General features: G+C 44.1%; 1 protein-coding gene across 1 annotated transcript; it reads left to right on the top strand.

Annotated features, from left to right (window-relative positions):
- Positions 1 to 306: 306 nt before the first annotated feature.
- On the top strand, positions 307 to 1,174 carry LOC113915991 (peroxiredoxin-1-like). The gene has a single exon (XM_035722328.1). It carries the CDS (start codon positions 356 to 358, stop codon positions 953 to 955), a length of 600 nt encoding a protein of 199 aa, XP_035578221.1. The 5' UTR covers positions 307 to 355; the 3' UTR covers positions 956 to 1,174.
- The last annotated feature ends 20,392 nt before the right edge of the window (positions 1,175 to 21,566 follow it).

Below are 21,566 nucleotides of genomic sequence, written 5' to 3'. Positions count from 1 at the left end.
TAGTTATAAAATAAGTAAGTCATGGCAATGAAAAGTACAGCATAGGCAATAGAGTAAAAAAAAACAAAAAACACACAACAGATGTAAATACTCTTTGACCCAGCTATTATCCTCTATACTTCTACACCTAGAATGTACACAGTTATTCATGCAACATTGTTTGTAATCTCAGATGATTAGAAAAAAAAACTGAATGCCCATCAATTAGTTGATTAGTTAAATAAATTATTACATTCACAAACACACACACACCCACACACACACACGCAACAAAGCATGAATAAAAATAGAATGAGGAGTGTCTTCTTCCTGCCTTGTTTTCGGCCTTTTTGCTCTCAGAGCCGCTGATAGCAAGATGTCTTCGGGAAATGCCAAAATTGGGCATCCTGCCCCCAACTTCATAGCCACGGCTGTTATGCCAGATGGCCAGTTCAAAGATCTCAGCCTATCTGACTACAAAGGAAAATACATTGTGTTCTTCTTTTACCCTCTTGACTTCACCTTTGTGTGCCCCACGGAGATCATTGCTTTCAGTGACAGGGCAGAAGAATTTAAGAAACTCAACTGTCAAGTGATTGGTGCTTCTGTGGATTCTCACTTCTGTCACCTGGCGTGGATCAACACACCCAAGAACCAAGGAGGACTGGGACCCATGACCATTCCCTTGGTATCAGACCCCAAGCGTACCATTGCTCAGGACTATGGAGTCATAAAGGCTGATGAAGGCATCTCCTTCAGGGGCCTCTTTATCATTGACGATAAAGGTATCCTTAGGCAGATCACGGTAAATGACCTTCCTGTAGGCCGCTCTGTGGATGAGACTCTGCGACTGGTTCAGGCCTTCCAGTTTACTGACAAGCATGGGGAAGTGTGCCCAGCTGGCTGGAAGCCTGGCAGTGATACCATCAAGCCTGATGTCCAGAAGAGCAAAGAATATTTCTCTAACCAGAAGTGAGGGCCGGGTCGTTTTAGGGCTGGGCTGCAGTGGGTGGCCATGAAAACAAAATCTCTCTTGTATTATTGTCATGCTTAGAACATAAGACTTTAGACTGTGCAGATGTGGTATGGGGACAGGACAGGCCTTTTCTGCAGGGGTTGGAGAGGCCAGCCTTTCTTTTCTGGAGAGAAGGGCCTGAGCTGTTATGGGGCAGGCCAACTGTATGTACAGTAGCAGAGCATCACGTTTTGTCTTTTGTTTCTATTAAACTTGAACCGAGAAAAAAAAATAGAATGAGGAAATAAGCTATAAGATACACTGTTAGATTTTCAAAAAACCATACACACCAGGTTCTGAACAATCGTATAGTATGTTACCATGTGGCTAAACAAATATAAATGTGTGTGTTATGGCATCTGGAAAAACTGAAAGCATTTGTTGTGCTTAGAAAGGGGAACTTGGGGGGCTGGAAAATAGAGGTAGGAGGGAAACATTTCATTGAATACTGTTTTGTGCCTTTTGAACTTTGAACCCTGTGAATCATTACCCATTCAAAAGAAACAACAATGACCACAAAAAAACCAACCAGCCCTGGCAGGGCTCACAGTATATCCTATAAAATCCTAAAAAAAAGTATATCCCCATTCTAACCAAAGCATTGATATAACAAGAAGTAGGCAGATAAACTCAGCAGTAAGCGGTTCTCCTCAAAAAGTCTGCCCTAGTCTTCGGAAATGTACCGCCTCAGGACATTTTATCTGGGCAAAGATCTGTGGGGCCCTTTGGTAGCACTAGAACTAGTCTTAAACAGGTGCTGGTAGGAACTTCCTGAGCGCCCAAGGAATCCATGAAGCCTCCCAGAGGGGGAAGCCAGGGACCTGGTGGCAGGAGCTCAAAAGGCTATCCGAGGAGACAAAATTAATCCAAGTGGGAGACAGAGTTAGGAGACAGGGCAGGAGAGCTGCAAAGGGAGACTGGAGTATAGGCAGCCAAGAGACCATCCGTCAGCTAAGCCAGAGAAGGTAGGCTGCAGCGGAACAGAACATCCTCCTGGGTCTGGGAACCAAAACATGGAAGCTTGCCCTCTCTCCCATGACCGAGTTTGTGCTTCCTGTGCCTGCAAGTCTGAACTCTGCAAGGTAGGAGGTTCTGGTCCCCAAGGGGGACACGACAAGTTCCCTTTGAACTACAAGATGCAGTTCCTCACCAGCATCCTGCCAATGAAAAAAGGAGTCACCACACTGGAAAAGGCAATTGACCCTGATTAGCAGAAGGAGATAGAGCTGCTTTTACACAGTGGACAAAGGGGAACACATGTGGAACCACTGACATTTTGGATCAGATAATTCTTTGCAGTGGAAGACACTAGTATGTACTGTAGGATGTTCAGCAGCATCACCAGCCTCTCCCTACTAGATACCAGTGACACTTCCACAGTTGTGACAATAAAAATGTCTCCAGGCATTGCCAGATGTCACCTAGGGAGCAAAATCATTGTCAGTTGAGAACCACTAATGTAACTAATAACAGCAAAACTTTTCTTCAAAAAGAGATCAAGTTGGGGCTGCTGGGTCGTGTAGTCAGTTAAGCATCCGACTCTTGGTTTTGGCTCAGGTCATGATTTCAGGGTCATGAGATCTAGCCCCGTGTCAGGCTCTGAACTCAGTGTGGAGTCTGCTTGAGATTTTCTCTCTCCCTTTCCATCTGCCCCTCCCCCTGCTCTCTCTCTCTCTAAAATAAATAAATGAATCTTTAAGAAAAAGAGACAGGGGCGCCTGGGTGGCTCAGTCGGTTAAGCGTCTACTTCAGCTCAGGTTGTGATCCCATGGTCCTGGGATCGAGCCCCGCATCGGGGCTCCCTGAGCTCCCCTGCTCAGCGGGAAGCCTCCTTCTCCCTCTCCTTCTGCCTGCCCATCCCCCTGCTTGTGCTCTCTCTCTCTCTGTGTGTCAAATAAATAAATAAAATCTTAAAAAAAAAAAAAAAAAAGATCCGGGTGAGAACATATGAGAATTCAGCCCATCAATGCCGGCTTTGAAGCTAGAAGGGGACTATGAACCATGAGCCAAGGGATGCAGGTAGCCTCTAAAACCTGCAAGGAACAGATTTTTTCCTAAAGCCCCCTGAAGGAAAGCAGCCTTGCCTACACCTTAATTTCAGTCCAATGAGACTGAAATTAGGCACATGGGTAGGACTTCAGCTCAGTTCATGATCTCAGGGTCCTGGATCCAGCCCTGTCTTGGGTTCCCTGCTGAGTGGGGAGTCTGCTTGTCTCTCTCCCTCTGCCCTCCCCTGCTCATGCTCTCTCTCTCTCAAATAAATAAATAAAAGTCTTTAAAAAAATTCAGTCCAGTGAGGCCCATTTCAAACCTCTGGCCTCAAAAACACTAAGATAAGATAAATTTATGTTGTTTTGTTTTTTTTTTTAAAGATTTTATTTATTTATTTGAGAGAGAGAGAATGAGAGATAGAGAGCACGAGAGGGAAGAGGGTCAGAGGGAGAAGCAGGCTCCCCGCTGAGCAGGGAGCCCAATATGGGACTCAATCCCAGGACTCCAGGATCATGACCTGAGCCGAAGGCAGTCGCTTAACCAACTGAGCCACCCAGGCGCCCCATAAATTTATGTTGTTTTAAGTCACTGAGTTTGTGGTGTTTTATTATAACAGTAGTGGAAAACTAATACACCTTCTCTATTTCACAGTCTTCACTTATAAAGTTATCTCAGACACCTCTGTGGCTCAGTCAGTAGAGCATGCATCTCTTGATCTCAGGGTCGTGAGTTCGAGCCCCACTTGAGGGTAGGGCTTACTTTTTAAAAGTATAAAAATAATAATAGGGCACCTGGGTGGCTCAGTCGTTAAGCGTCTGCCTTCGGCTCAGGTCGATGGAGCCCTGCATCGGGCTCCCTTATCAGCAGGAAGTCTGCTTCTCCCTCTCCCACTCCCCCTGCTTGTGTTCCTGCTCTCGCTGTCTCTCTCTTGTCAAATAAATAAATAAAATCTTTTTTAAAAAATCTTTAAAAATAATAGTAATAAAATAAAGTTATCTCATAAGGTTACTGTGATGATTAAAAAAGAAAATATAGGGGCACCTGGTTGGCTCAGTCCGTAGAGCATACAGCTCTTGATCTCAGTGTGGTAAGTTCAAGCCCCACGTTGGGTGTAAATCTTACTTTAAAAGAAAGAAAGAGGGTGCCTGGGTGGTGCAGTTGGTTAAGAATCTGACTCTTGGTTTCTGCTCAGGTTGTGATCTCAGGGTCGTGAGATCAAGCAAGCCCCGAGTCAGGCTCTGCACCCAGCTAGGAGTCTGCTTGGGATTCTCTCTCCCTCTCCCACTGCCCCTCCCCCCACTCCCACATGTGTACACTCTGTCTCTCAAATAAATAAATAAATAAGTCTTGAAAGAAAGAAAGAAAAAGAAAGAAAGAGTGAAAGGAAGGAAGAAAATACAGGTAGAACCCAGAGAAGAGTGCTCAGCAACTAGTAAGTTGCTAAGTAAATGCTAGAAAAATAGTAAATGTAAACAATTGAGGGAAGAAACCACAACGGATGCTAAAAAGATTAGATGAAATGTTGTTTAGGAACAGGATGTCAGAATGGTGACCAAGGGTTACCTCATAGTCTACACACTAATTGCAAAAGGGGGAAGGGCCTTTACAATGGAGACACATAACAACCACCATCTAAACTCAGTCTTCAAACATAACAGGACCAGAGGTGGGACAACCTAACATTGATGTCCCTCCAGATAGAATACAACATAAAGTACATCATCTTCAAAATATTTCTCACCAAAAAAGTTAACCTGATGCTAATCAAGCTAGAGAGCTGACTTTGAGTTGGCAGAAAATACAAAGAACAGAGGAAGAAGTTAAATAAGAGCAAGAAGAAACATTGAGATCAATCTTGAACATGGAGATACTATACAACTATCCTTGTCTCTTCAAAAATTTGGTGTCGTGAAATAAAAAAGGTTGTGAGGGAGTGGTTCTCTACTCCACATAGTCTTTTGGGAACCCAGACCTGCCCCCTCTGTGATGCTGCTATCCTTAACACGCCTCCTGTAGGGAAGGGAAAGGGGGGCTGGAGAATCTTACAGGGTGGCATTCAATAGGCCACCACAGAGAGTGGTCCACATCTGCTTCCACTTGTATTTTTTTGACATAGCTTCACCTGGCCCCCATCTAACTGCAGAAAGGCTGGGAAATGTGGCTGGAAGCTTGAAAGAAAAAGAAAGGGATTTGATGTGCATCTAGCCAGTCTCCCCACACAAACACCACCACTCCAGGATGCAGGTCTCAGCATGGCCTCTGCCAGGGAATCCTGAGCCATGCATGCCCTCAGTCCCGTGCCCTTTCTCCATCTGAGATGGACCAGCAACCCACTGTCCTCCTTTCTCACGTCATCCCCCATAGTCAGTCAGTCTAAACACCAATGTCTCCATCCCTACGTATCGCTAGATAACCATCACCTCTGACTGCAACTGCCAGAGCTCAGGGTATCAGCCTCCCAGCTGGCCTCCTTCATGCAAGACTTTTGTTCTCAGAGGATGTACATTCTTGTGTAAGGCTGAAAGTGAGAAAATAAATGAATAGACAAGATCGTTTTTGCATGGTTTATTTATTTGAGAGAAAGAGAAAGAGGGCATGTGCACGTGCTTACATGAGAAGGAGTGGGGGGACAGACAGAGAGAGAATCTTCAAGCAGACTCTCTGCTGAGTGCAGAGCCCCATCCCATGACCCATGAGATCATGACTTGAGCCAAAACCAAGAGTCAGACGCTTAACCGACTGAGACACCCCAGCGCCCCATTCAATATAATTCAAGATAATGGTAGGTACTATGAAGGAACCAGAGGCTAAAATGATAAAGAATGGCTATTTGGGGTGGGGAGGAAGAGCTAATTTATACAGAGTGGTCAGTAAAAGTCACACTGAGGACGTAGCTGTGGTAGATAACATTACCCAGAATTATCCAGAAGAGCAATCTTTCCATTTCTGTATGAACCCTGATACTCCCTCTTCAAGTGGTAGAGTCCATGTTCCTTCCACTTAATCTTGGACAGGCCTTTTGACTTGCTGAACTAATAAAATACAACAGAAGTGATGCTATGTGACTTCTGAGGTCAGGAAAGACAATAGAGTTTCTGCCTGAGTCTTTTGGGATACTTTCCTTGAAACCAAGCTACACGAACAACCAAGGCCCCCATGCTTCCACCTTGGCTTAGCTCATGGACCACTGCCAGCGCCAACATGCCAGCCATGTGAGTGAGCCACCTTAGAAGCAGATCCCCACTCTTGGGTGATTTGCCCCATCTGAAGCTGCATGGAGCAAAAATGCATCTTTCCCATCAAACCCTGCCCAAATTACAGATATATAAACAAAATAAATGACTGCTATTTTGAAGCCCCTGAGTTTTGGAAGGTTTCATTACGGGGCAACAATACTGAGCTGAGACCTGAATACTAAGGAGCCAGCCAGAAGGAAATCTTCATGGAGCATTTTAAGCATTGCCAACAACAAATCCTGTAGCGCTGAGACAGGACCAAGCTTGGCACACTGAAGGAACAGACAAGGCCACGTGGCTGAGGGAGCAGTAGATGTGTGACTGAAGAGAAAGGAACGGAGCCACAGTGTGCAGAGTCTCAGGCACCATGGTAAGAAGTCAGAAATTAATCAGCGGCGCCTGGGTGGTGCAGTCGGTTAAGCAATTGACTCTTGATTTTGGCTCAGGTCATGATCTCAAGGTCATGGGATAGTGGGGGGTCTGCTTGAGATTCTCTTTCGCTCTCACTTTGCCCCCCCCCCCCCCCGCACAGTGCACACACACTCTCTCTCTCAAAGAAGAAGAGGAAGAAGAAGAAGAACTTAGAAATGAATCAAAAGTTCAAAGGTTCAGTGGGAGCTTTTGGGGCGATGTGAAAGGGAATTTGGCTCGTCCTTGAAAGATGGCTAGGGCTGTTGGGAGGAGAGCAGTCTGTATCAGGACAAAAGTGAGCAGGAAGACCAGTTAACAGACACCGCCCTTGCCCACGATGAAGACAATTGTCAGTAAGTGGTGGAGAGAAGATAGATTCTGGGCCTATTTTGTAGAGGCAACAGGCCTTGCTGATAGGAAGGGTGAGGGGTGAGGGACGGGGGAAAATAAAGGCAAACTTCTAGCTTTTTCTCTCAAGCAGCCAGGTGAATAACGGTGTTACTGGCTGGATGGGGAAGGCTGGAGGAAGAGCAAGTAGGGGTGGGGGAAACTTCCCTTTCCCTCAGGATGTCTGATTTCAATGTGGTTATTGAGAGCGGCAAGCTGGTTAAATACTTCTCCCTAAGCAGTTATGGGCAGGCGAGTACAGAGCTTCTGGGTCTGATGGGAGTGGAAATTCTGATAACCGCTTGTCTTTTCTTAAGAACGCCTGAGTGGCTCAGTTGGTTGAGCGTCTGCCTTTGGCTCAGGTCATGACCCCAGGGTCCTGGAATCCAGTCCTGCATTGGGCTCCCTGCTGGCAGGGGATCTGCTTCTCCCTCTCCCACTCCTCCTGCTTGTGTTCCCTCTCTCTGTGTGTCTCTCTCTGTCAAATAAATAAATAAAACCTTAAAAAAAAAAAAAAAAGAATTCCTCTCTGTTTTGGGCGCCTGGGTGGCTCAGTTGGTTGGGCGACTGACTGCCTTTGGCTCAGGTCATTATCCTGGAGTCCCGCGTCACCCGCGTCGGGGTCCCTGCTCGGCGGGGAGTCTGCTTCTCCCTCTGGCCCTCCCCCCTCTCATGCTCTCTCTCTCTCTCTCATTCTCTCTCTCTCAAATAAATAAAATCTCTAAAAAAAAAAAAGAATTCCTTTCTGTTTTCTGTCTGCCTGTATAGCTTTAAGAACCTCCATGCAGATTGTGGTTGTTATAATTGTAGTGGCAAAGATCCCATTTGGAAGCTGAAACACACCCAAAGGAGGAAATTGAACTCAACATGTAGGGGACCCAGCCAGGCACTTTCCCCAAACTATACTCCATTAGCCAATCTGGAAAAGAGCCCCTGGTGATAGAGACAAGGGAACCAGGCTTTAGGGGTTCACTGAAAGAATGACTAAAAAGAGGGCAAAGAACAGTGAATGAGCTTCTGGAATGACTCTGAAAGCAGGCAGAAGACCTAAGCTGTCAGAAGCAGCTGCTGGATCTCCTATGCGGAGAGGGGAAAGGAAGGGAAGGGGGGGGCCCGGGAGGAGAAGGAAGGATCCTAGGCCAGGCCACACCTCCATGCCTTCCTTACCTTGCCTCTCCAGCCCCAGTTCCAGGAGCTTGCTCAGTCCACTCAATTCCCTCCCTCCACAGGATGCACCATCCCCAAAGCTCAGAGGGGAAACTGCTCTCTTCACCTGATGTTCAGCAAAGGTCATTCATCTGCCTGGACTTCTTGAAGATCACCTCACAGGACCCCAGGTTGGACTGGTCAGCAGAAGGAAGTGGGATGTGCAGCCAGGCTCTATACGGGGAAAGAATGGGCAACCACAACAGCAGGGACAGGGCACTCAGTGCCCGGGAGCAACTTTGCTGATTCCCACTGAGTTCAAATGCCACTAAATCCTCTCTCCTGTATTTGTCATGTTTGTTTCAACTTTCCCCATTGTCTCCATGAGCCCACAGTACTTGCTGCCCAAATATTACTTCTTCCCACTCTTTCTCCAAAATATGGCAAGGAGTCTCAAGTTTAACCATGAATCACCAGAGAGCCAATGATAACCCATACCTGGGCATTGCTGCATGTATGCATTCCATAATTATTTATTGAGCTCCTACCACGTGTGATTGTTAAGAAGGCTACTGCAGTGTTCCAAGTGAAAGATAGTGGAGACTTGGACCAGTATGGAGGTAATGAGAAGTGGTTGGATTGTAGATATATTTTGAAAGGTAGAGCCAACAGGATTCCCTGGTGGATGGGACATGAGGTGTGAAGGGAAGTTTGCCTGGGGCGCCTGGCTGGCTCAGTCAGTAGAGCATGCGATGTTTGATCTCAGGGTCATGAGTTTGAGCCCCATATTGGCCATAGAGTTTACTTAAATGAAAATCTTTTCTGAAAAAGAAGGATGGGGGCACCTGGGTGGCTCAGTCATTAAGCGTCTGCCTTCGGCTCAGGTCATGATCCTGGGGTCCTGGGATTGAGTCCCTCATCGGGCTCCCTGCTCCACGGGAAGCTTGCTTCTCCCTCTCCCATTCCCCCTGCTTGTGTTTCCTCTCTAGCTGTCTCTCTCTCTCTGTCAAATAAATAAAATCTTTAAAAAATAAAAATTTTAAATTTTAAAATTAAAAAAAAAAAAGGAAGGATGCTTCCAAGTTTTTGGCCTCTGCATCTGAAAGGGTGGTATTTGCCATTTTCTGCAATAGGAAAGACTGCAAGACAAGTAAATTGAAAGAACGAAATCAAGAGCTTGATTTAGGGACATATTAAATTTGAGATACTTACTTAGACATTCCAGTGGTAATGTTCAGATAGCAGTCCAGAGTTCCTGAGAAAGGTCCAGGCTGTAGGTAAAAAATTTTGAAATCTTAGCCTGCCTTTCTCTGCTCATAAGCAAAAAGAAACATTGGAATGAGAGGGGGCCTACAGAATTTCAACCAATAAATATCAGGAAGTATAAGATTAACCAAGATAGGGGCGCCTGGGTGGCTCGGTTGATTGAGTGTCTGCCTTCGTCTTGGGCGATGATCCCAGGGCCCTGGGATTGAGCCCCACGTCTGACTCTCTGCTCAGCAGGGAGCCTGCTTCTTCCTCTGCCTGCCACTCCCCCTGCTTGTGCTCTCTCTCTCTCTCTCTCTGTCAAATAAATAAAATCTTAAAAAAAAAAAAAGATTAACCAAGATATCTAGAAATGTTGCAGTCGGCATTGCCTGACAGAGTTGGAGAGTTACCTCTTTCAGAGCCTAAATGGGATGATATATCTAAGTGTACTTTAGAGTTTCCAAGTTCCTAGGCAGATGGGCACCGTCATTGAAAATGTCTACAGTGGGCAACCCTCTGGGGTCCCTTCTCTCTTCGGGAGCTTTGTACTCTATTATTGAATAAACTTTACTATCACTCAATAAAAAATAAAAATAAAAAAAGTCTACGGTAGTCTCCTACCCCGTAGAGACTAATGTGGGAATAATCTTATCCCCCTAAAATGGAAATGGACCAATGGCCTTTCTAGATCCCTCCCCTCACGAGGTTAATATCACTATTAAAAACCAAATATCCTTTCCTCCCTCAGTAAACTTCCTTTTTCCTCCCTTTACCTTGGCTTACCCTTTTCCTATTCACAAAATAAAAGCTGCCATGCATATTAATGAAAACAAATGGTAGGGGGAAGGGAGAAGGGACTAGGGAAAGACTATATCTAGCAATAACTAACCTTAAATTTCTTATTAAGTGTATTTTTTAAATTTATTTATTTATTTGAGAGGGAGAGAGAGAGAGCGCGTGCATGAGCAGGAGGGGCAGAAGGAGAGGGAGAGAGAATCTCAAGCAGGCTCCCTGCTCAACACAGAGCCTGCTCGGGTTCCATCTCACAACCCTGAGATCATGACCTGAGCTGAAACCAAGAGTCAGGCGCCCCTGTGTGTATTTTTCTGAATTTTTAAAAATCTGTTGTGGGGCACCTGGATGGCTCAGAAAAGCATTCAACTCTTATCCTTGGGTTGTGAGTCCAAGACCCACATTGGGTGTAGAGATTACTAAAGAAAATCTATAAATAAAAAAAATTTTTTTTAATTTGTTTTTAGATGTTTGCTGTCAGTGTGATTATTGTTCTTTTGTTAGCTATTTGTTTTTTCTCTGGATGTTTGGGTAGGTTTTTTTTTTCTGTCCCTCTGGGTTGATTTTTTTTTTAAATAGACTTCATCTTTTAGAGTAGTCTTATTTTTTTTTAAAGATTTTATTTATCTATTTGACAGAGAGAGACACAGCGAGAGAGGGAACACAAGCAGGGGGAGTGGGAGAGGGAGAAGCAGGCTTCCCGCTGAGCAGGGAGCCTGATGCGGGGCTCAATCCCAGGACCCTGGGATCATGACCTGAGCCCAAGGCAGACGCTTAACCACTGAGCCACCCAGGTGCCCCCTACCCTATCCATTTTTAAGTGTACATTTCAGGAATGTTAAGTATATTTACATTGTTGTACAACCAATCCAGAACTTTTTCATCTTACAAAACAGAAACTCTGTACCCATGAAACAGCAATTCCCCATTTTCCCTTCCCTCTGGCAACTAACCACCATTCAACTTTCTGTTTCTATGAATCTGAATCTTGTAGGTACCTCATGTAAGTGGGATCATACAGGGCACCCAGCTAGATCAGTGAGAGGAGCGTGCAACGATTGATCTCAGGGCTGTGATTCTGAGCCCCATGCTGGGTGTCGAGATTACTAAAAAAATAAACTTTTTTTTTAAGTGGGGAGGGATCATACAGTATTTGTCTTCTTGTAACTATCTTATTTCACATACCATAATATTCTCAAAGTTCATCCATGTTGTAGCATGTAACAGAATTTCTTCTTTTTAAGGCTAATAATATTCCCGTGTGTATATATATATATATATGCCACATTTTGTTTATCCATTCATCCATCCCAATATCCATTCATCCATGGATATTGGGTCACTTCTACATTTTAGCTATTTTTTAAAAAGATTTTATGTATTTATTCATGAGAGACAGATAGGTAGAGAGAGATGGGGGCAGAGGCAAACGGAGAGGGAGACTCGGGGCTCGATTCCAGGACCCCGGGATCATGACCTGAGCCGAAGGCAGCTGCTTAACTGACTGAGGCACCAGGTGCCCCTACATTTTAGCTATTTTAAATAATGCTGCTGTAAACATAAATGTGAAAGTATCACATTCAATTTTGGGGGCTATATCCCTGAAAGTGGGATTGCTGGATCATATGGTAACTGCCATACTTTTCCACAGCACCTGTAACATTTTACATTCCCACCAACAACACACAAAGCTTCCAATTTCTCCACTTCCTCATTAACACGTTATTTTCTGCATTTAGGGTTGCGTGAGGTTTGTTTGGGGCAGAACAAAGCACGATTGTCCTGGATCAACAAACACAGACTCCTCAATTTTGAAGGAGACTCCTCATTTTTTTTTAAGATTATTTATTTATTTGAGAGAGAGAGAGAGAGAGAAACAGCATGAGAGGGGAGAGGGTCAGAGGGAGAAGCAGGCTCCCCGCTGAGCCGGGAGCCCGACATGGGACTCGATCCCAGGACTCCGGGACCACGACCCAAGCGGAAGGCAGTCGCCCAACCAACCGAGCCACCCAGGTGCCCCGAAGTTCCTCATTTTTGAGGGAAGTATCCAACCGCCCCACTTGTGGTTAATTATTCATTGGCCGACTGAAGATACCAGCTCCTGAATGGGGAGTTTCATGGATGTGTGAGAATAAGGTGGGACAGTGTTTCCCCACAGCTTCTGGAGATCAGTCCCCAGAGAAACCTGAAAATAGGATTCTGAAGAAAAGTGGGGCAGGAAGGGGCTCCTGAGCAGCTGAGGACCACAGCTATTTCCTCAGGGTGACCACAGACTAGCAAACAGTTCCTTTGAACACATTTCCCTATTCCCTTCCCCTCCAAGGACAAGAATTCCTCTACCCTAGTTAGAGAATAGAAGTCTGCTGTGCCCATCTCGAGGATGATCCTAAGCAGAAAATATAGTCAGCCTTTAGAAAATGATGATTTTTATTTTTTGGAAAGAATGCTGCACTGGGCATCTGGAGCTCAGAACCCTGGGTTTCACCTCTGGTACTTTGGCTGAGAGGCTTTGCGATGTTAAATAAACTTCCTCCAGGAATTTCCTTTTTCGGGGAATACAACTAACTCATCTCTGGCACAATGGTTGCCACAGTTCTCTGAACACCTGTTCTGGTTCAACTGTACTTTGTTTTTGTTTTTTTATCATCTTTATAGAGCAGTGAAAAATCCACCTTTATGAGAAGTTTTTGCATTACTCTGTGGTTCTTTGCACCACATCAAGCCAGGCAAAAACATGACTCTGTGTGATTCCCACTCAGGGAAGTATGTAAAAATGAAATGACTCTTGCTACGGTAGTGAGACTACTGGATGGGAAGAAAGGTGTACAAGACACCAGTTTCTTTTTTAAAGTTAGCTCGGGCGCCTGGGTGGCTCAGTTGGTTAAACGACTGCCTTCAGCTCAGGTCATGATCCTGGAGTCCTGGGATCGAGTCCCACATCGGGCTTCCTGCTCAGCAGGGAGTCTGCTTCTCCCTCTGACCCTCTTCCCTCTCGTGCTTTCTATCTCTCATTCTCTCTCTCTCTCAAATAAATAAATAAAATCTTTAAAAAAAATAATAAAAGTTAGCTCAACATAAGGGGGTGCCTGACTGGCTCAGTTGGTAGAACATGCAACTCTCAATCTTGGAGTTGTGAGTTCTAGCCCCACGTTAAGCGTAGAGATTAAAAAAAATCAGGACAACATTACTATATTTCCTTTTCAATGGTAGTATTTATTTTTTATTTTTTCTTAAGTCCCTCTTAATATATCATTTTTTTAAAGCTTTATTTATTTAAATAATCTCTACACCCAACATGGGGCTGGAACTCACAAACCGGAGATCAAGAGTTGCATGCTCTCTGACTGAGCCAGCCAGGTGCCCCCTATTCAATAGTAGTATTTAAACACAAATTCAAAATTATACAGTGTGTTCTTATAAATTATTTACTCAAGGGGCACATGGTTGGCTCAGTTTGTGGAGCATACCACTCTCAATCTTGAGGTTGTGGGGCGCCTGGGTGGCTCAGTCATTAAGCATCTGCTTTCGGCTCAGGTCATGATCCCAGGGTCCTGGGATCGAGCTCCACGTCAGGCTGGCTCCCCGCTCCCCAGGAAGCCTGCTTCTCCCTCTCCCACTCCCCCGGCTTGTGTTCCCTCTTTGGCTGTGTCTTTCTGTCAAATAAATAAATAAAATCTTAAAAAAAAAAAAAAAAGGTCTTGAGGTTGTGAGTCTGAGCCCCATGTTGGGTGAATAGATTACTTAAAAAAAAAATCTTGGGGGGTCCTGGGTGGTTCAGTCGGTTAAGCATCTGCCTTCGGCTCAGGTCATGATCTCAGGGTCCTGGGATTGAACCCCACATAGGGCCCCCTGCTCAACGGGGAGCCTGCTTCTCCCTTTCCCCTGTCCTTTCTCCCTGCTTGTGCTGGCTCTCGCTCTCTCACAAATAAATAAATATAATCTTTAAAAAAATTAAATTTCATTTAATTTAAAAATTTTAAAAATCTTTAAAAAATAAATTCAAATAAATAAATAAATAAATAATCACTCATTCAAGTTTTCATCAGAGAGTAAAATGTGAAAGACCCTCCCACCTGTTCTCCACCTACAATAATTTTTTCTTTTTTTTTCAAGATTTTATTTATTTATTTGAGAGAAAGATAGCAAGCATTGGGGAGAGAGAGCAGTGGGTTTCCCATGGAGCAGGGAGCCCGACATGGGGCTCGATTCCAGGACCCTGGGATCATGACCTGAGCTGAAGGCAGATGCTTAACTGACTGAGCCACCCAGGCGCCCCTCCACCTACAATAATTCAGTGCCCATTGTTGTAGGCCAGGTTTCCCAGGAAATAGACTCTGAGACAAATTCATGTGCAGGTGGTTTATTGAGAAGTATGCTCAGAAACAACGTCTGGAAAGGATGAGAGAAGCGATAATAGGCAATATCTTGGGGGAACTGTGAAGCTAGAATGATCCTTCTGAAATGTCCCAAATTGGAGCAAAGTGAACATGTGTTTTTACTGCATAGTAACCAGTCATTGGATGCAACTAGTCCCCAGGGAGGGACTTAAACTTGGCCAACCAGGTATAGGCAGCTGAGGGTAAGGCTTCTAAAGGCACTCTGCGTTAGCTGTCAGCAGACAACATTCCTGGCAACTGTCTGAAGTGCTTTGTCCTAAAAAAAAAAAAAAAGCATGTGGCTAACACCCCACAGTATCCAGTACGTCCCTACACTCATTCCCTTCTCCAGAAGCAAAAACCATGACATGTCTATATCCCTCTGGATTCACATTTTTAAACTCGTATACATATATGTATATACACCACAGGTGTGTGTGTATACACCTTTTCTTTTTTTACTTCAAGTGATTCATCACATATGCATTGTTCTATTGCTTTATATACTTGTATTGGAGATCTTTCCATTCCAGTACAAATCATTCCTTTTTTTATTATTTTTTTATTTTTTTAAAGATTTTTATTTATTTATTGAGAGAGAGAGAATGGTAGAGAGAGAGCATGAGAAGGAGGAAGGTCAGAGGGAGAAGCAGACTCCCTGCTGAGCAGGGAGCCCGATGTGGGACTCGATCCCGGGACTCCAGGATCATGACCTGAGCCGAAGGCAGTCGCCCAACCAACTGAGCCACCCAGGCACCCCAAATAACTCCTTTTTTGTTAACAACTGCGTAGTATTCCATATTGTGGATGTCCATTTCATCAAATGCCCTTTTTTTTTACATCTATTGGAGTGATCATGTCGTAATCCTCAAGCTTATCTAATTCTCAAGATGAAGTAAAAATGCATGAGCACAGCAAAGAACATTTCATTTATTTATTTATTTATTTATTTATTAAATAAAATCCATGCTCAACATGCGGCTCAAACTCACAACTTCAAGATCAAAAGGTACATACTCTACTGACTGGGCCAGCCAGGCACCCCACAGCAAAGGACATTTTGAGGAAAGTTGCCATATCAGATAGTAAAAGGCAATAGTAATCGACACAATATGGTATCATTGCAGGAATACAAATAGATGAATGAAATGAATAGAAAATCCAATAACAGACTTCGTGTATATATAAAAATATATTTAGTTTCTGATAAAGGTGCAATGCAAGGAATTGGGCAACTGGTTATTTAGAAATTAAGTTACACTCTACCTCACACCTTATACAAATAAAAATTCCAGACAGACTTAAAATTGTAATGTAAGGGGCACCTGGGTATCTCATCTGGTTAAGCATCTGCCTTCTGCTTAGGTCATGATTCCAAGGTCCTGGGATCGAGCCCAGGGGTCAGGCTCTCTGCTCAGTGGGGAGCTTGCTTCTCCCTCTCTGCCTGCTTGTGCTCTCTCTGTCAAATAAATAAAATCTTTTTAAAAAATTTTTAAAAAGGGGCACCTGGGTAGCTTAGTCGTTAAGCATCTACCTTTGGCTCAGGTCATGGTCCCAGGGTCCTGGGATCCAGCCCCACGTCGGGCTCCCTGCTCCGTGGGAAGCCTGCTTCTCCCTCTCCCACTCCCCCTGCTTGTGTTCCCTCTCTTGCTGTGTCTCTCTGTCAAATACATAAATAAAATCTTTTAAAAAAATTGTAGTACTAAAAAAACCATAAAACTATTAGAGGAAAATATGAAAATATTACCATAAACTCAGTTTATTAATGGAAACTTCCTAAGCATGAAATGAAACCCAGAAACCATGAACGAAGAATTTGAGTTTTTATTGCATAAAATTCAAAAACTTCTATGGGACTAAACACACAAAACAAAAAACAATATTATAAGACAAGTGATAAATTAGGAAAATATATATGAAGTACAGACAGTCAAGGCACCTGGGTGGCTCAGTCAGTTAAGCATTGGACTCTTGATTTCAGCTCAGGTCATGAACTTAGGGACGTGAAATCCAGCTGGGTCAGCTCTGAGCTGGGTGTGGAGCCTGCCTAATATTCTCCCCTCTCCTTTCTGTCCCTCCCCCTCCCCCTCCTCGCTCAACAGTGCTCTCTCTCTAAAAAGAAAAAAAAATGCATATAATCATCCAAATCACTAAAACACAGGATATATAATAAAGAAGAGACAGTGACAAATCATAAAAAATAATAAAGATGTAATTTATAGAGAAGATATAAACATCCAATACGGATGTAAAAAGTTACTTATCCTTACTAGTAATCACAAAAATGTGAATTAAAGCAACAAAATACAAAGGTAGGGAGAGAGAATTATCAAGAATTTAAATATCGGGCGCCTGGGTGGCTCAGATGGTTAAGCGTCTGCCTTCGGCTCAGGTCATGATCCCAGGGTCCTGGGATCGAGTCCCGCATCAGGCTCCCTGCTCCTTGGGAGCCTGCTTCTCCCTCTGCTTCTCTCTCTCTCTCTCATGAATAAATAAATAAAATGTTAAAAAAAAAAAAGAATTTAGGGCGCCTGGGTGGCTCAGTTGGTTAAGCGACTGCCTTCAGCTCAGGTCATGATCCTGGAGTCCCGGGATCGAGTCCCACATCGGGCTCCCTGCTAAGCAGGGAGTCTGCTTCTCCCTCTGACCCTCCCCCTCTCATGTGCTCGCTCTCTCTCTCATTCTCACTCTCTCAAATAAATAAATAAAATCTTTTAAAAAAATAATAATAAAGATGTAATTTATAGAGGAGATATAAACATCCAATACGGATGTAAAAAGTTACTTATCCTTACTAGTAATCACAAAAATGTGAATTAAAGCAACAAAATACAAAGGTAGGGAGAGAGAATTATCAAGAATTTAAATATCGGGCGCCTGGGTGGCTCAGATGGTTAAGCGTCTGCCTTCAGCTCAGGTCATGATCCCAGGGTCCTGGGATCGAGTCCCGCATCAGGCTCCCTGCTCCTTGGGAGCCTGCTTCTCCCTCTGCTTCTCTCTCTCTCTCTCATGAATAAATAAATAAAATGTTAAAAAAAAAAAAAGAATTTAGGGCGCCTGGGTGGCTCAGTTGGTTAAGTGACTGCCTTCAGCTCAAGTCATGATCCTGGAGTCCTGGGATCGAATCCCGCATCGGGCTCCCTGCTCAGCAGGGAGTCTGCTTCTCCCTCTCCCGCTCTCCCCTCTTATGTACTCTCTCTCTCAAATAAATAAAAATCTTTAAAAAAATAAATAAAATAAACAAACTTGAAAAAAATACACATGTATACAGGGAAATGCATGCAATAATCTTGAATGCAATATAGTTTCTAATTGCAAAAGATTTGGAATGACCTAAATATCCATTAATTTAGTCAAATACATTCATGTTATAAAATATTAAACCGTTATTTTTTAATATTTTAAAAAATATTTATTTGAGAGAGTACGCTCGAGTGAGAAAGAGAGCACGAATGGGGGTGGGGCAGAGGGAGAGGGAGAAGCAGACTCCCCGCTGAGCAGGGAGCCAGACGGGGCTCCATCCCAGGACTCTGGGATCATGACCTGAGCAGAAGGCAGATGCTTAACCAACTGAGCCACCCAGGCGCCCTATTTCTAAGTTATTTTTAAGATTTATTTATTTGAGGGGGGAGGGGCAGAGGGAGAGGAAGGGAGAGAATCTCAAGCAGACTCCCTGCTGAGCACCAAGTCCCCTTGCTCAATCTCAGCACCTGAGCCAAAATAAAGAGTCCGAAGCTTAAGCAGCTGAGCCACCCCTAAACAGCAATTTAAAAAGAATGAGATAGAGCTGACACTGAAAAGTCTCCGCAATACAGGCGCGGTATTGATGTAGTTTTGGAGTGTTGCTGGGATTCCGAGCCCATGGCCAAGAAAGAATTCTTGAGCCGCCTTTGGTGCAAAAAAAGTGTTTTTATGAAAGCACGGGACAGGACCCGTGGGCAGAAAGAGCGGTACTGGGGTCATGAGGAGTGGCCCATTATATACTTTCAAGTTGGGAGGGGATAGGGATAGAGTAAGCCTCCCAGGTATTTTGGAAACAATGTTTTCAGGACCTTGAGGGGGCTCCCTATTGTTAGGAAAAGGTCATTTATTACTGTTTAGTAAAAACTCAGGAGACTCTTCAGATGTATATCGGTGAGTCATATGCTTGAGGGATGATTGCCAACATATATCTTGGGGGGTAGAGATAAAGGAAGTTTCCAAAGGAATTTTTACACATTAAAGTAGATTTACAGGATCCTGGGGGTTGGGCTAAGATTGCCTTTTGCCCTCAGCAAAGTGTTAACATTGAGGCAGCCTGTTACTTTGCCTGTTTCAAGGACCCATCAAGGAGCTACAGGTAATGAGGAAATTGAATTTTCCTTTTGCCTTTGTTTCCCACAGCAGTATTAAGAAAAAGAACATGATCGTATATTTAAATATACACATCCTTATTTAAACATACGTACACATGCGTGTCTACACATACAATACACTCTTATCAGTGGCTATAAACTTGAGAGGGCGCTGGAATTGACCTTTGGGTAAAGTGGCACTTCACTTCTCATATGTGTTGTTCTGTGTGATTTGAAAATATTACAATGAGCCTATATTATTTTTGTGATTTAAAACACAATTTCCGGGGCATCTGGATGGCTCAGTCGGTTAAGCATCTGCCTTTGGCTCAGGTCCTGGTCCCAGGGTCCTGGGATCGAGCCCCACATCGGGCTCCCTGCTCAGCGGGAAGCCTGCTTCTCCCTCTTCCTCTGCCTGCCACTCCACCTGCTTGTGCTCTATCTGTCAAATACATGAAATCTTAAAAATAAATAAATAAATAAAATACAACACAATTTCAAAAAGGGAAAGGCAATACTGGGACTCCAGGATCATGACCTGAGCCAAAGGCAGATGCTTAATGACTGAGCCACTCGGGTGCCCCTAAAGTTAATATTTTCATTCAGGTTCTGCTTCTGGGTGAAAGTCAAAGCCACTTGCTCAGGAAGGACTCTCCCCTGCTGATCACTAAGCCAGAAACTCCAGATCCTAGCCCCAAGGCACAGGAATGGCTTAGCCACTACCACCTGGTGTGCTGAGCTTTGGACCACTTCAGGTCACGTGGTAAGCTAAAGGTACATGGAGATGCAGGGCTGAGGGCTGGGGGATTGGACTAGGAGGCTGAGGAGCCCAAGTAAGGCTGACGAGGTCGTTGGAAAGAACTGCTCAAACACAATAAAGGTAGTATAGCCAAGGTGAGGCTCCGCACAGACTGAACTTTGCTCCCTTCAGCTGAGTTGCAAGGCAGCCTGAGTTGGAAAGAGGGAGTTAAGGTGCTTTCTGCAATGACGAGACCTTACACTTGAGCCGAGTTCAGCGGGGACAGTGTTTACCTAGACCTCAAGAGTAATCTACCCTTGTGGTTTACAAAGGACCCTTGAAAAAGGCTCCTTTAGGGGCGCCTGGGTGGCTCAGTTGGTTAAGCGACTGCCTTCGGCTCAGGTCATGATCCTGGAGTCCCGGGATCGAGTCCCACGTCGGGCTCCCTGCTCGGCGGGGGGGTCTGCTTCTCCCTCTGACCCTCTTCCCTCTCGTGCTCTCTATCTCTCATTCTCTTTTTCTCAAATAAATAAATAAAATCTTTAAAAAGAAAAGAAAAGAAAAGAAAAAGGCTCCTTTAGACTTAATGACCAGCAGGAGCAGGCCAAGCATGGGCGTGAGTCTTAGCCAGGAAACTGCTCAAGGCATCCTCTGGGCCCCAGCTGCACCTTCGAAGAACTGTGATGAGCAGAACCCGCATTTGGGTGAGCGGGTCCTGGCATTATGGGGGATGGGAGCCAGGCCACCAGTTGCATTAGCATTTGAATATAATCTACTTGTAACCCTGCACAGTATGGGATAAGAATCTATGGGTAGGTTTATAATCAGAGGAAATAAACATTTAGTATCCAAGAGGCAAGAAGGAAGCAAAAGAACTGATTACAGAACGGAAAAGGAAAGTTACCAAGATTGTGAAGTGTTTTAACATCTCTTTCCAGTAATCATTTTGCAATATATACATATCAGATAATGATGTTGTATACTTTATTTTTCTTAGGTTTATACTTTAAATGAATACAATATTATATATCAATTATATCCCAATAAAACTTGGAAACAATTTTAAATGCCATCCCTTTCTATAAAGTAAAATGGTCCTCTGCCCTCCTTCCAATCTAGACCCTAAAAGATTTTAGCAGTTCCTTTTGTAAACACGCTTGCTGATTTGTAAATGAACTCTATTGGGGTAAGCCTGTCTTTGGCATGGCCAAAGTCTTGAGGATTCAGGTCTGTACCCACCACCTTTTTATTTCTCCAGCTCTTCCATCACAGTGAGTAGCTTCATAAATGTGGTCAACGGCAAAGCTGTTGAGTTTCTGTTGTCAGTTCTGATAATTCTCCCCCAAGGGGTGGGGAAAAGGCACAAATAATCCAAAAATAATCAACCCCATGAATATATACATATAATTTTTTTTAGGTAAGCTCTATGCCCAACGTGGGGCTCAAGAGTGACATGCTAGCCAGGTGCCCCTCCACGAATATATTTTATTTTGAAGTATATTGTGATAATTTTATGATAACTTAGCCTTTTTTAAAAAAGAGTTTATTCGGGAGGGTGAGGGGAGGGGTTAGCCCAGTGATTGATATTAAGGAGGACACGTATTGCATGGAGCACTGGGTGTTACACGCAAACAATGAATCATGGAACACTACACCAAAAACTAATGATGTAGGGGTGCCTGGGTGGCTCAGTTGGTTAAGCGGCTGCCTTCAGCTCAGGTCATGATCCTGGGGTCTTGGGATCGAGCCCCACGTCTGGTTCCCTGCTCGGTGGAGAGCCTGCTTCTCCCTCTCCCTCTGCCTGCCGCTCCCCCTGCTTGTGTGCTCTCTCTGTCAAATAAATAAATAAAATCTTTAAAAAAAAATAAAAAATAAAAAATAAAACTAATGATGTAATGTATGGTGACTAAC

This window comes from Zalophus californianus, chromosome 1 (assembly GCF_009762305.2).
Source record: "Zalophus californianus isolate mZalCal1 chromosome 1, mZalCal1.pri.v2, whole genome shotgun sequence".
NCBI lineage: Eukaryota > Metazoa > Chordata > Mammalia > Carnivora > Otariidae > Zalophus > Zalophus californianus.
The sequence above is the reverse complement of the archived record's forward strand: the minus strand, read 5'-3'. Positions and strand labels throughout refer to the sequence as shown.